The sequence below is a fragment of the Cebus imitator genome, unplaced genomic scaffold (genome assembly GCF_001604975.1).
Source record: "Cebus imitator isolate Cc_AM_T3 unplaced genomic scaffold, Cebus_imitator-1.0 Scaffold779, whole genome shotgun sequence".
Classification (NCBI taxonomy): domain Eukaryota; kingdom Metazoa; phylum Chordata; class Mammalia; order Primates; family Cebidae; genus Cebus; species Cebus imitator.
In genome coordinates, this window is record NW_016108094.1 from 210,279 (window position 1) to 225,631 (window position 15,353).

The 15,353-nt window shown below is 50.8% G+C and overlaps 1 protein-coding gene across 3 annotated transcripts in view; it reads left to right on the plus strand.

Annotated features, from left to right (window-relative positions):
- Positions 1-15,353, plus strand: part of VWCE (von Willebrand factor C and EGF domains) — a 36,734-nt gene that overhangs the window by 6,067 nt on the left and 15,314 nt on the right. For all 3 annotated transcript variants that reach the window (XM_017519874.2, XM_017519875.2, XM_037735334.1), the window contains 7 exons: positions 3,443-3,559; positions 6,912-7,028; positions 7,883-8,011; positions 8,551-8,993; positions 9,076-9,169; positions 11,622-11,704; positions 14,267-14,354. In XM_017519874.2, coding sequence (XP_017375363.1) covers positions 3,443-3,559; positions 6,912-7,028; positions 7,883-8,011; positions 8,551-8,993; positions 9,076-9,169; positions 11,622-11,704; positions 14,267-14,354 — 1,071 coding nt within the window. The remainder of the gene's footprint in view (positions 1-3,442; positions 3,560-6,911; positions 7,029-7,882; positions 8,012-8,550; positions 8,994-9,075; positions 9,170-11,621; positions 11,705-14,266; positions 14,355-15,353) is intronic.

Consider the following 15,353-nt stretch of genomic DNA (forward strand, 5'->3'; position numbering starts at 1 on the left):
TTTTGAGGCAGAGTCTTGCTTTGTCGCCCAGGCTGGAGTGCAGTGGCATGGTCTTGGCTGACTGCAACCTCTGCCGCCTGGGTGCAAGCGATTCTCCTACCTCAGCCTCCCGAGTAGCTGGGACTACAGGTGCCCACCACTGCACCTGGCTAATTTTTGTATTTTTAGTAGAGAGCGGGTTCAGCATCTTGGCCAGGCTGGTCTTGAACTCCTGACCTAGTGATCCACCTGCCTCAGCCTCTCAAAATCTTGGGATTACAGGTGTGAGCCACCACGCCCAGCCTGTTTGTGATTTTTAAAAGGTTTCTACAGACAAAATCTGTTACCTTCCCCAGAAGCAGCCACTGTGACCAGTTTCTTGTCAATCTTTCCTGAGTGACAACAGCCTTTTTGAAGTTTTAATTTTGTAAAAATAGTATTTATCCCCCTGAATAGAAAAGCAAGAGATAGTTCACTGTGGAACGTTTGGAAAGTAAGAGGAGAAAGATGAAAAGAAACATTCTCTGGAAGTCTCCACCTGGAGATCTTCGTTACCAAAAGGAAGTTGTTTTCCCCCCCTTTTCCCTGGGTGTGTATGTGTTTGTGAGTGTGTACGTACGTCAGGCATGCATATATGTATGCTTTATAAAATTGGGATTATATCTTATCTGTAGTTATTATTTTTCCCATCTAATTTTATATTGTAAACATCACTAACAATTCCTTGCAACATTTTATATTTTATTTTATTTTATTTTTGCGAGGCTCGGTGGCTCATGCCTGTAACCCCAGCACTCTGGAAGGCTGAGGCGGGTGGATTACTTGAGCTCATGAGTTTGAGACCAGCCTGGCCAACATGGTGAAACTCTGTCTCTACTAAAAATACAAAAGCTAGCTTGTGTGACGGTGCATGCCTGTAATCCCAGCTACTCAGGAGGCTGAGGTAGAATTGCATGAACCCAGGAGGTGGAGGTAGCAGTGAGCCGAGATCGCGCCACTGCACTCCAGCCTGGGTGACAGGGCAAGACTCCGTCTCAAACAAAAAAAAAATGTTTTTTTTTAGCAGTTACATATGTGATTGCTGTAACTGAAATAACTATTCAGAGGTCTGCAGTGTCTCACCACTATAAATAATGCCGCCATAAAGAAAAGGGGCTTCCTTTTTCAGAGTCACCGTCTCTGATGATTTCCCAGAAGGACGCTGTTGAGTCGGAGGGTCTCACTAAAGGTGTCTGGGAGTTTGTTGCTTGTTGCAGCATCAAGCTTCATCCTCCAGAAAGGAGAAGCAATGTAAGCCATTGATCTGCTCCTGAATGCCTTTCACCTTGGGATATTTTCTGCACATACTTCTCATTGCAGAGGCAAACAGAACCCAGGAGAAGCCAGAGAACAGTGTCAAAGCACTTGCAGGACAGGGTGGCACTGACTGTAGCCACGAGACATCCCAGTGGAATGGAGTTAGTCAGGGTGGGCTTCCTAGCGGCACTGAGAATAGTCTTGACTGCCCGGCTGTTGGGAAGAGTGAGTAGATGCTGGGTAGAAGGCTAAGTAGGGGATAAGGAGGGTAGAGGTGTCCCATGAGCTTGGGGACTCAGCAGGGAGACTCACTACGCAGCGAGTGCAGATGAGTAGACTGAGCTGCGCCCAAAGGTCCTCAGAAGCTGCCACGGATCTTTGGTGGGGAAGGGAGGCCAGGCAGATCCCATCACCCCTCAGATCTCACTAGGCTCGCCTTCCTGAAGCACTACTTGGATCCTGCTTAGATCCAGTCACTGCAACTTAGTTTCATCTTTTTCTTTTTTTTGAGATGGAGTCTGGCACTGTTGCCCAGCTGGAGTGCAGTGGCGCAATCTTGGCTCACTGCAACCTCCGCCTCCCTGGTTCAAGCGATTCTCCTGCCTCAGCCTCTTGAGTAGCTGGGATTATTGGCATGTGCCACCACGCCTAGCTAATTTTTGTCTTTTTAGTAGAGATGGGGATTCACCATGTTGGTCAGAATGGTCTCGATCTCCTGACCTCGTGAACTACCTCACCCAGCCTTAGTCTCATCTTAATCCACATCTTCAGCCCTGTCTCCTGCTGCTTCAGAAGGAACTGAAGCTTCAGCCAGTCTGGGCCTCAGTATAGCCCTCAAGGAGCCCAGCTGCTGCTTGGAAGCACCTCAGACCCTTTCTCCACCTGGGAAGGCTCTCCGCTGATACTCTGGTCCTCTTAACCACTGCCTATTCCAGGGCATGCCTGCTGGGGCCAGTCTGTCCCTGGTGGGGCATATATCACCGCAGCAGGCACTGGCATCCCCTGGGCGTGTGTCTTGGCTCCTGTGTTATCAGTCCATGAACATCTGGAGTTAGCGCTGTGTCTTAGTCACATTTGTGTCCTCAACAGCCCCGCTCTGGGTCTGCTGCACGCAGCTGGTGCTTAAGGAACCTTTAAAAGAATGACTTTGTTGATTATTTTATTTTTGTTTTACTTTTTTGAGACTGAGTCTTGCTCTATCACCCAGGCTGGAGTGCAGTGGCGTGATCTCAGCTCATTGCAACCTTGGCCTCCAAGGTTCAAGCCATTCTCCTGCCTGAGCCTCTCGAGTAGCTGGAATTACAGGCATGTGCCACCACACTCAGCTAATTTTTGTATTTTTAGTAGAGACAGGGTTTCACCATGTTGTCCAGGCTGGTCTCAAACTCCTGACCTCAGGTGAGCCGCCTGCCTCAGCCTCCTAAAGTGTTGGGATTACAGGCATGAGCCACTGCACCCAACCTCCCTATCCACTGCCCTCTGTCCTTTTGAGGGCCCTTTGGGGTTGCCCTGCCATCGGGGCCATTGGAAACAGTTCTGTCTCAGCTGTCTTCTCTCATTGTCTGGTCTTCATGGACTAAAGGGGGCCCCAGTCCCTTGGACTCTTCTTGTGGTTTCCTCACAGCCAGTGACCTTCCTGGTGTCTGCTCTTCCTGGGGTGCAGGTGGGGATTCCACGCTGCTGAGGGCAGGCTTGATGTGGGCTCAGGGTCCTTGTGAGGTTGATTTGTTCCTGAGTCACAGCCACGCTCAGAGCAGGCGGTGCAAGGGTGTCTTTCTTTCTTTCTTTCTTTCTTTTTGAGATGGAGTTTCATTCTTGTTGCCCAGGCTGGAGTCCAATGGTACAACCTCGGCTCACCGCAAACTCTGCCTCCCAGGTTCAAGCAATTCTCCTGCCTCAGCCTCCTGAGTAGCTGGGATTACAGGCATGCACCACCAGGCCCGGCTAATTTTGTATTTTTAGTAGAGATGGGGTTTCACCATGTTGGTCAGGCTGGTCTTGAACTCCTGACCTCAGGTGATCCGCCTGCCTCGGCCTCCCAAAGTCCTGGGATTTATAGGCTTGAGCCACCGCGCCTGACCTGGATGCTTTCTTTCCCAGACACTGATGAATGTGTAAGCTCCTCTTTGAGGACCACTGTGAGCACACCTGCCTTCTCTCTTTCCAGACATTGATGAATGTGTAAGCTCCTCTTGCGAGGGCCACTGTGTGAACACGGAAGGCGGGTATGTGTGTGAGTGTGGGCCTGGCATGCAGCTGTCTGCCGACCGACACAGCTGCCAAGGTGAGCTGCAGGGAAGGGACGGCCGCTCTGGGAGGGGTAATGGGGATGCCACATTGAACGCTCGGCCCTGCCATGACCAGCACAGTGCTCTGTGCGCCGCTGCAATGAACCTTCACCACCTTCTTCTGAAGGAGATGCTGCTATGGTTCCTGTTTGACTGATACGGAGACTGAGGCTTACCTAAGGCCAAGTCATTAGTGAGAGATGGAGTCATGTCTAACAGTTGGGACCAACTGCAGCTGGCCCGGCGGGGTGGCTCACATCTCTAATCCCTGCACTTTGGGAGGCCAAGGCGGGAGGATCACCTGAGGTCAGGAGTTCGAGACCAGCCTGGCCAACATGGTGAAACCTCATCTCTACTAGAAGCATAAAAATTCGTCATGTGTGGTGGCGGGTGCCTGTAGTCCCAGCTGCTCGGGAGGCTGAGGCAGGAGAATTGCTTGAACCAAGGAGGCGGAGGTTGCAGTGAACCAAGATCTCGCCACTGCACTCCGGCCTGGGCGACAGAGTGAGACTCCGTCTCAGAAAACAACCTACTGCTGCTGCTGTGGGATAAAAGGGATGGCAATGGAGGAGAGGCCGTGGGGAGAGCCAGGGCAGAGCAGGCCGGCCAAGCTGGGGAATAAGGCCACTGAGGTGAGGGAGGGCTGTGCGAGACTCAGGCTGTGAGTCCAGAGGGGCCATGGGAGGGGCATACCGGGATGGGCTCACTCACTCACTTCATTCATCAGTTTTACCTGCCAGTGCTGGCCCAGGCTCCGAGCTACCCTGGGGAGCAGTATCCCCCAAGTCTGGTGGGGAGCAGAAGAACAAGGCTAGGAGAAGGGATGTGTTGGGGAAGCTCAGGGAAGAGAAGGAATCCTACCTATTCAGTTTGCAGAATGAGAGATCTTTTACAATTATTACTCATTCTTTTAACCTGTAAATAAATGGCATTTTAATTTAAAAAATGCCATTTATTTACAGGTTATAGAAGGAAACAATTTCACAAGGCAGATAATTGTGAGCTCCACCTGAATCCTACATTATTATTTTGTGTTTGAAATTTTCATAAATTATAAGAAAAATTTTAAAAGTCAAGGTGTTCGCCCTGGCCCTCTCTCCCAGTGCTGCCCTCTGCTCTCCCTGGAGAATAACCCAGCTGTCTTAGTCTGCTTGAGCTGCCATCACAAAATTCTGGGGGCTTGTACCACAGACATTGATTCTCATAGCTCTGGAGGCTGCAAAGTCCAAGACTAAGGTGCCGGCTAATTCAGTTTCTGGTGAGAGCTCTTCCTGGCTTGCAGAAGGCAGTCATCTTGCTGTTTCCTCAGTTGGTGGAGACAGAGCTCTCTGATATATATATTTTTCTCTTTGCATGGAGTCTCCCTGTGTTGCCCAGGCTGGAGTTATAGTGATGCGATTTCAGTTCGCTGCAACCTCCGCCTTCTGGGTTCAAGCGATTCTCCCACCCTCCCGAGTAGCTAGGGTTATAGGTGTGTGCCACCATGCCCAGCTAATTTTTGTATTTTTAGTAGAGATGGGGCTTTCACCATGTTAACCAGGCTGGTCTCGAACTCCTGACCTCAAATGCTTTGCCTGCCTTGGCCTCCCAAAGTGCTGGGATTACAGGCGTGAGCCACTGACCAAGCCTCTCATGATTCTTCTTACAAGGGTAGTAATCCCATCGAGAGGGCCCGCCCTCATGACCTCATATAACCCTAATTACCTTCCAAAGGCACCACCGCCACATGCCATTACATTGGTGGTTAAGGCTTCAACGCCCTTTTTGAGGGGACAGAGTTTAGTCCACAGCACTCAGGTATTGGTCTGCTGTGTGCCCTAACTGCCCGTCCCTATGTGTATGTACATACACGGGCGCTTACAGAGATATGACAGTTGCTGAACTCTCCGTTCCTGAATCCTGGGTTAAGCACTTTACATGAATTTTCTCCTTTAGCCTTCAAAATTACCTGGTGAAGTTGGTATCATTTATCTCGATTTTATTAATAGGAACGCTGAAGCTTAATGAAATTGTTACTTGCTTAAGATCACATTAGAGCCAAGGTGTTTTTTTTTTTTTTTTCTTGCTGTATTGCCCAGGCTGGTCTCAAATTCCTGGCCTTAAGCTATCCTTCCCCTTTTGCCCCCCAAAGGGCTGGGATTCCAGGAATGAGCCACTGCGCCCAGCCAGAGTTGGGATTTAAACTTAGCCATTCCTTTGCTTGCTTCCCACACCCCCGCCCAATGCTGGTCTTGAAGATCTTTCCACATCAGGGTAAACAGACCAGCTTTGTTCCTTTTAACTGCTGACTCTGCAGTGCAAATATTTTACAGTTTACTAACTCTTCTCTTATTGATGAACATGGGAGATTATTTCCAGTTTTTCACAATTTCGAATAGCACTGGGGAACTTCTACAGAGGAGGTTCGACTGAAGCTGAGTTTTGAAGTATGAGTAGGAGTTTTCCAGCCAGACAAGAGGGAAAGGCATTCCAGGCAGACAGAGAACATGGGAAAAGGGGAACACCAAAAGAGTGTGGTGCATTTAGTAGATGGCAAGAATTTAAGCCTGTGGCCAGGTGCAGTGGCTCACGCCTAATCCCAGCACTTTGGGAGGCCAAGGCAAGTGGATCACCTGAGGTAAGGAGTTTGAGACCAACCGGACCTACATGGCGAAACCCCAACTCTACTAAAAATATAAAATTAGCCAGGTGTGGTGGTGCATGCCTGCAATCCCAGCTACTTGGGAGGCTGAGGCAGGAGAATTGCTTGAACCCCAGGAGATGGAGGTTGCAGTGAGCTGAGATCGCGCCATTGTACTCCAGCCTGGGCAAAAAAAGAGAAATTCCATCTCAAAAAACAACAACAAAAAAGAATTTAAGCCAAATGAAGGTCAGGGGCAAGGAAGGGGGTGGGCAAAGCAACCAGGGCTATGTTGGAAGGCATCGTGAGCTACAGGGCGGCTTTGGTGTCTTACCCTAAGATGAGGTCTGTGGCTGTAGGAGCAGTGGAGAGGTTTTGAGCAGGGAGCGCCCTGATTAGAAATGCCCTTTGGTCAGAACATACTGGAGGCTGTGCGGAGATGGCTTGAAGGAATCCAGGTAGAGATAGGGAGACACACCAGAGGCTGTGGCTATTCTCCAGACTAGAGATGTATGTGACCAGCTAAGGGGTAGCAGTGAGGATGAGAGAAGTGGGCTGGCCCAGCGAGTATTTAGGACTGCATGTGGGCAGTGCAGAAAAGAGGCAGCTAAGGTGGTTCCCCAGCCCTGTGCGGGATAGGAGAGGGAGATGAGGGAGGAAGAGGGGACCACATATTTCCAAACGTCTGTTGGGGAAATGAATCCCAGTCTTGTCCCTTTTCCTGCCAGACACTGACGAATGCCTAGGGACTCCCTGTCAGCAGAGATGTAAAAACAGCATTGGCAGCTACAAGTGTTCCTGTCTAACAGGCTTCCACCTCCATGGCAACCAGCACTCCTGTGTAGGTAAGGCGGGGAGAACCCTGTGGTCTGCGCACTTCGGCTGCCAATCAGGAAGATGGACAGGGAGCCCAGGGAGCCCAGGGACCCGGGAAGGTTAACAATTGGACCTTCTGGTCCTCTGAGCCTTTGCTCAGAACCTGCCTGTCCCTGGGGTTGGCATGGCTCTGCATGAAGACCCTGTCTTGGACTTTTCCTGGCCATGTGCCACGTTTATCCTGTTACGTTTCTCTTCCGCTCCTCTCCCAGATACACCCCAAGGATTCCTTTTTGCTCACCCATTTTCTTGGCTGCCTTTGCTCCCCTTGGTAAATAAAGCATGTTATGTATTGGTTCCTCTGGTTTAGAAGGAGACCTCTGTTTTCTCAGCCCATTAGCAGAAATTTCCAGAAAGGGATTGGCATGTTTGGCTTGAGCTTGGCTCACGGGTTGAAGGTGGGGTCCCATGGACCTGAAGAAAGATCTTGTTCTAGCAGAGTTAGGTATTTGTCCGGAAGCCTACCTTGAGCAGCTCAGCGAGTTCTGAGGCTTTTCGGAAAGAAAAACGGGAGGGTGGAAGGTTTGGAGATCAGATTCTCAGCGAGGCTTACCCCCACCAGGCAGCAATTGATTACTGCTGCATAGTGCCGGGGCTGGGTCACTGATACTCACGTTCAGTGCCTGCTGAATGTGTGAACCTATCAACGAGACTAGCACTAGTTTTCAGCTCCGGTGTCTGAGTCACATCCTGCATCTTGGGGCAGAAACGGACCCCATAAGAACTATGGTAGGGAAACTCCCCAAGTCTTTTGAGCTAAGGGATGGGCAGAAGGGCTCGGTAGCCCAAACAAAGTAGCTGTCGCAGTGAGGCTCTCCCGCAGATGTAAACGAGTGTCGGAGGCCATTGGAGAGGCGAGTCTGTCACCATTCCTGCCACAACACCGTGGGCAGCTTCCTATGCACATGCCGACCTGGCTTCAGGCTCCGGGCTGACCGTGTGTCTTGCGAAGGTGAGCTCCAGGGCCCTCCTTCTCGGCAGCTGGCCACGCCCTATCAATGCCTGCCCCGCCCTGCCCCGCCCCATCAGAGCATGGCCCCGCCCCGTTCACGCCCTCCCGGCACCCAGCCACGCTCTATCGGCACGTGGCCCCGCCCTGCCCCGGCCTCGCCCACCTGCCACCCGGCCCCCTTCTTTCTGTTTGCTCGTTTTCAGTTCATCTTGTTTGTTACTTCCAACACTCCACTTTCTTCCTCACTTTCCTTTTCCACTTCATTATCGTTTTTTCCTCTTTCACTTTTTTCCCAGCCTTTTTTTTTTTTCTCCAAATGATAAAAGGAAAAAACCCAACAGGAGTCTGAGTAACCTGGACTGCAGGGACCAATATTTCCGTGGTTCACCCTGCTGCACAGCGACAGTGTGCCTGTAAACATAGTAGAATGTTGCGCAGACCACGAGGGCGAACAGGGACTTGTGGTGGAGCTGAGCCCAGGTCTTCCTAAGCCCCAGCTCTGCTGCCCATCCCAAGAGACCTCCGTGCTTCTGTTTCAGCTTTCCCGAAAGCCGTGCTGGCCTCATCTGTCATCTTGCAGCCCCAGCAACAGCCCCCCAAGATGCTCCTGTTGCTTCCAGAGGCCGCCCGGCCTGCCCTGTCCCCAGAACATATCCCTTCTTCGGGGGCTCCAGGGCCCCCAGCTGGAGTCAGGACCACACGCCTGCCATCTCACACCCCACCACTACCCACATTCTCCCCTTCTGCCCCTTTGTGGCTGCTGTCCACTCTGATGGCCACCCCAGTGCCTACTGCCGCCTTGCTGGGGAACCTCAGGCCCCCCTCACTCTTTCAGGAGGAGGTGATGGGGACCTCTTCCTCACCCAGGGGCCCTGAGGCCCCCCGGCTGGCAGCAGGGCCCTCTCCCTGCTGGCACCTGGAAGCCACGCATGAATCAGGGAGTCACTGGACAGAGCCTGGGTGTTCCCAGTGCTGGTGCGAGGTGGGTACTAGGGGTCCCCGGAACTTCCTTGGTCTGGAGTCTGGGGCCTTGTAGTGGCTGTAACTCCTGCTTGTGCTTCTAGGATGGGGAGGTGACCTGTGAAAAGGTGAAGTGTGAAGCTGCTTGTTCCCACCCAATTCCCTCCAAAGATGAGGGATGCTGCCCATTGTGCACAGGTGAGAGCTGGTGCCAGCGAAGAACATAGTCCTGCCCCTTCTTTTCTCTGTGCCGTCCTGCAGCCAAAGGGCTGTTCTTTAACATTAGCTTACATTAGAATCTCCTGGGCTGGCTGGGTGCAGTAGTTCATGCCGGTAATCCCAGCACTTTGGGAGGCCGAGGCGGGTGGATAACCTGAGGTCCAGAGTTCGAGACCAGCCTGACCAATGTGGAGAAACCCCACCTCTACTAAAAATACAAAATTAGCTGGGCATGGTGGCACATGCCTCTAATCTTAGCTACTCAGGAGGCTGAGGCAAGAGAATCACTTGAACCCTGGAGGCGGAGGTTGCAGTGAGCTGTAGATGGCACCATTGCAGTCCAGCCTGGGCAACAAGAGTGAAACTCCGTCTCAAAAAAAAAAAAAAAAAAAAACCTCCTTGAGGGCTTACTAAGCCACAGTTCCCTTGGCACTGCCCCCAGAGCTTCTGATTCAGCAGGTCTAGTATAGGGTCAGAACATGTGCATTTCCAGTAGGTTCCCAGGTGATACTGACGTGGCTGGTCTAGGGACTACACTTTGAGAATCACTCATCTATGCTGTAATAGCCATCAAGGGCAACTTTTCATTTTCTGGGCATCCATTTTCAGCTTCATTCATTCATTCATTCATTCAGTCATTTAATGAGCCTCTTTAAATCCACTGTGCAGCCCCCTTCTCCTGCCCTAGTTCCCCTCTTACAGGCGGAGGAGTCATTGTTTCTAATTTTTTTTTTTTTTTTTTTTTTGAGATGGAGTCTCACTCTGTCACCAGGCTAGAGTGCAGTGGCTTGATCTCGGCTCACTGCAACCTCCATCTCCTGGGTTCAAGTGATTCTCCTGCCTCAGCCTCTTAAGTAGCTGGGACTACAGGTGCGTGCCACCATGCCCAGCTAATTTTTGTACTTTTAGTAGAGACAGGGTTTCACCACGTTGGCCAGGATGGTCTCAATCTCTTGACCTCATGATCTACCTGCCTCAGCTTCCCAAAGTGCTGGGATTACAGGTGTGAGCCATTGTGCCCAACCCCATTCTTTCTAAATTCTGTCCCCTTTTTGACTCCTTCCTATCTGCTGACAGTTTTTCATTTGCTTCCTATTGTTGGAAGGATAGAGACCTAAATTCTTCACAGTTCCTGCCGGAGTTTCTCGAAACTAGCTCTGCACTTGAATCAAGGGGACCCTTATTAAAATGCAGATTCTTGGCTGGGCATGCTGGCTCAAGCCTGTAATTCGAGCACTTTGGGAGAACGAGGTGGGTGGATCACTTGGGCCCAGGTGTTTGAGACTAGCTTGGCCCATATAGGGAGGCCCTGTGTCTACAAAACATTAGCCAGAGATGGTGGCATGCACTGTAATCCCACCTGCCTGGGAGACTGAGGTGGGAGGATCACCTGAGTCCAGGAGGTTGAGGCTGCAGTGAGCCATAATTGTGCTACTGCACTCCAGCCTGGGCGACAGAGTGAGACCCTGTCTCAAAAAAAAAAAAAAAAGCAGATTCTCATTCAGTAGGTCTGGGAGGGGATTCTTTGTCTGGTGCTCTTGGTGATATGACAGTGAGGTTGTTGGATATTGACCAGCAGTTAAAAAGCCTTCCTAAGGATTAAAATGGAAATGCACTGCTTTTTTTGTTTGTTTTTGGTGTTTTTGTTGTTTTTGGTGGAGTCTTGCTCTGTCACCCAGGCTGAAGTGCAGTGGTGTGATCTTGGCTCACAACAATCTCTGCCTCCCGGGCTCAAGTAATCCTCCCTCGTAGCTGGGATTATAGGCGCCTGCCACCACACCCGCCTACTTTTTGTGTTTTTTTTTTTTTTTTTTTTTTTTTTTTTTAATTAGCAATGGGGTTTCACCATGTTGGCCAGTCTGGTCTCGAACTTCTGACCTCAAGTAATCCACCCTCCTCAGCTTCCCAAAGTGCTGGGATTACAGGCGTGAGCCACCGTGCCTGGCCTGGTTTTCTTAATGACTATCGTGGGCTATGTCCCTGCTACATGCTGAGTCCTGAGTGCAAAGAATTGGGGACTTTATTGCTGAGGTTTTGGATCCTTCCAAGTTCCCTGCAAGGTACATGGTGGTATTTCCATTTTGCAGTGAAAATGGCTGCGTACCAGAGAGGTGAAGTGACATGTCCAGGACCACTCTGGTAAACTGAGCTTGCAGGCCAGGTTTTGAGCCCTTTCCTGCCCTCTGGGAGTAAAATGCTGTGCCCTCCAGACACTTGTGGGTTTGTGAGACATGAATGGATCCTCCTGGGGCCACCATGGCTGATTCTTGCAGGACCACACAGTCAGAGTACCCCGAATCTGCCACGCCTGGCGCACCTAGGGCAGTGAGAGAACGTTCCAGGTACATTAAGCCTGGAGAAGCAGTGAGACCTCAAGCTTCCTCTCCTTTGAAGAGGTCTGATGGCTCTACCTCCTATTTGTCTCTCAAAGGCTGTTTTCACAGAGGTGTCTTCCGAGCTGAAGGGGACGTGTTTTCACCTCCCAATGAGAACTGCACCGTGTGTGTCTGTCTGGTAAGCATCACAAGATCCTCAAAGCCTCGTGGGTGTTTTCTTAACTTTTGGGGGTTTTAGAGGCAGCAGAAAAGATCAGATGTTAAAGGTAAGCTTGCCGAGTGGAAGGGAACGTTCTCAGGTTGTGAAATTTGGTCAGAAGCTGCAGAATTTAAAAGGGGGTGGGAATTATACAACACAAGGTTGGTGGAGTCAGGGAGGCTTCTGCTCCGCAGAAGGCAACTAGCTGGCACGCAGGGTCTGTCTGTGTAGGAAGGGGAGGGGATGAAACTCCTCAGAAATTTCCTACCAGGCAGGCTGTTTTTCTCTCCAGGCAAATGAAGGTCTCCACATTTGGGAGGAAGAAGGCTCATTACCAAACTCAGCTTGTTAAAAGTGTTTGACTTTGGGCAAATTCACTCCTCCAAGAATAGTTATGAAGCACCTCTTGTGTGCCCGCCCTGCCAGATGCTGTCCCATGTATTTGATTGGGAGCACCTACTGAGCGTCAGGCCCGGGGGTTGGTGCTTTTCATCTCCTTCCTTGCCAAGGCTCCCGGCAGCTCCTTGGGGTCAGCTTTACTGCCCCTATTTTGCAGAGGAAAAGACAGAGCCTGGGAGGTGGCAGAGCTGGGATTTGAGGACTGTCTGAGCCCAAAGTCAGGGCTCTGTCTACCAGCCCTCACTGCTACCCTCTGACCATCTTTATTTTTTATTTTAGAGACAAGGTGTTGCTCTTTCGCCCAGGCTGGAGTACAGTGGTACAATTATAGCTCACTGTAGCCTCGAATTCCTGGGCTCAAGCAATCTTCCCACCTCAGTCTTCCAAGTAGCTGAGACCACAGGCGCATGCCATTACACCCAGCTAATTTTTGTATTTTTTTTTTTTTTTTAAGATATAGGGTCTCGCTGTGTTGCCCAGGCTGGTCTCAAATTCCTGGGCTCAAGCAATCCTTCCACCCTGGTCTCCCAAAATACTGGGATTACAGGAATGAGCCACTGCACCTGGTCATGATCATCTTTAAATGTCTCTTGCTCTGGCATCAAAGATGGAAGCTGCAGTGTGAAATCAGGGCATGCAGACAGCCACCAGCACCCTTTATTGAACTCTTCCTATGTGCTACATGAAAGCACAGCAGCCAGATTCCCTCCCTCCCTCCTTTCTTTCTCTCCTTTTTCCTTTTCCTTTCCTTCTCTCTCTCTCCCCTCCCTCTCTCCCTCCTTTCCTCCTTTCCTTCCTTCCTGCTTCCCTTCCTCCCTCCTTCCCTCCTTCCTTCCCTCCCTCCCTCCTCCCCTCTTTCCTTCCCTCCCTCCCTCCTTCCCTCTCTCCCTCCCTCCCTTTATCCCTCCAGCCCTCCCTCCTTCCTTCCTTTTTTTCCTCTTTTCTCCCTCTCGTCCCCTTTCCTCCCCCACCCCTGACTGAGTAGCAGTCTTCCCACCTCAGCCACCCAAGTACCTGGGACAAAAGGCATGTGCCACCACCCTAGCTAATTATTTTTTGTAGAGACAGGGTCTTCCTGTGTTGCCCAGGCTGGTCTCAAACTCCTGGACTCAAGCAATTCTCTTGCCTCGGCCTCTCAAAGTGCCGGGATTACAGGTGTGTACCACCACACACAGCCCCATGCACTTTCATGAATGATCTCATTGCATGTAATCCTTGGCAACCCCTGAGAGATTCACCAGCTCCAGCCTGTTTCTTAGATGGGGAGACTGGGGCTCAGAGATGTGATGTACTTGGCTGAAAGTCTTGGTAGGGGAGGAGCTGATGCTGGAACTCAGGTCCGGCTGACTCCAGAACTGGGGGCTCTTTGGTCTCAATGTCAAATTTAAAACATTTATTTTGAAATTTAATTCTTTGGCTAGCCAACATGAGCCACCTGATTCAAAACTCAGATGCACGGGGAAGTGCGTGGGGGTCTCCTTCCCTGCAGGAGTCAGCTCTGTTCTCTGCTCCCCAGCACCTTCCAGAGCTCCCAGGCATGTTTGCATAAGGAAGGGAGCATGCTCTGCCCGCTGGGCTGCCCTGGCCTTTTTCCTGGAGCAGTGTCTTAGGCACCTGAGGTGTTCTAGCCACACCATACATATTAGTCCATTTTCACACTGTGTGAGAATAAAGACATACTTGAGACTGGGTAATTTACAAAGCAAAAGAAGTTTAAGGAACTCACGGTTCCACGTGGCTGAGGAGGCCTCACAATCATGGTGGAAGGTGAAAGGTACGTCTTACATGGCGGCAGGCAAGAGAGAATGAGAGCCAAGTGAAAGGGGAAACTCCTTATAAAACCATCAGGCCTCGTGAGACTTATTCCCTACCATGAGAACAGTATGGGGAAAACTGCCCCCATGATTCGATTCAATTCGTGAGAATTATGGGAGCTACAATTCACGATGAGATTTGTGTGGGGACACAGCCGAACCATAGCAGCATCATAAACACCAGAAATGTGTCCTTGTGACACAGCCGCATTTAAAGGTTTCTGGTGGCCTCCGTTAGGCAGCTTTCCTGTTCGCAGGGCCTGCTGTGAGATGGGGAATGAGCCCTGTGCCACCCCTGCGCCCCCAGTGCCATCTCTTGCCTCCTCAGGCTGGAAATGTGTCCTGCATCTCTCCTGAGTGTCCCCCTGGCCCCTGTCAGACCTCCCCACAGTCAGATTGCTGTACTTGTGTTCCAGGTAAGTGACGCTCTTGGAGCATTTTGCTTTTTTTTTTTTGCAAATTTTTGTAGACCTCGATATGTTGCCCAGGAGGGTCTTGAACTCCTGGCCTCAGGTGCTCCTCCTGCCTTACCCTTTCAAAGTGCTGGGATGACAGGCGTGAGTCCCCGAGCCCAGTTTTGCCCTTTGCTTCTTTTTTTTTCTTTTCTGAGAGAGAGTCTCACTCTCTCACCCAGGGGCTGGAGTGCAATGACACGATCTCAGCTCACTGCAACCTCCACCTCCTGGGTTCAAGTGATTCTCCTGCCTCAGCCTCCGGAGTAGCGAGTAGCTGGGATTACAGACACCTGCTGCCACCCCCAGCTAATTTTTTTGTTTTTAATAGAGACGGGGTTTCACGATGTTGGCCAAGCTGGTCTGGAACTCCTGACCTCAGGTGATCTACCTGTAGTGGCCTCCCAAAGTGCTGGGATGACAGGCATGAGCCCCCAAGCCCAATTTTACATTTTGCTTCTTTGTGAGTGCAGAGGAGGATGTCTTTTGATTATGCAATTGGGTGGGGTGAGTGGAGGAGTGAGGGAGGAGATCGGTTTCTGCTTTACAAACTCAGATCAAGTGAAGCATTTCAAATTGCCTGTTTTTGTTGAGCACTTCTTATGTGCACAGCAGTTTGATGCTAGACTGTTCTCACAACCCAGCTTTCCCCTGACTTAGGAGGCACCTTCAGCTCAGGCAGGACAGGGTTTCAGGCCACGCTTGTCATTGCTCTGTCCCAGGGCAGGGAAGGGCCTCGCCTTAACCACCAAGGTTCTTTGCTATAAACAAGGTTTTCTTTCCTGAGATGGCTTCATCACTGTCATGGATGTTCCCTGCTGACCCTGTGCCCCTTGCTGTGTGGGGTACTTGCCAGAACTCCATCTCATGGAATCCTTATGGCCCCACTCTAAGGCAGTGCTTTTCTTTTTTTTTTTTTTTGAGATGGAGTTTCGCTCTTGTTGCCCAGGCTGGAGTGCAATG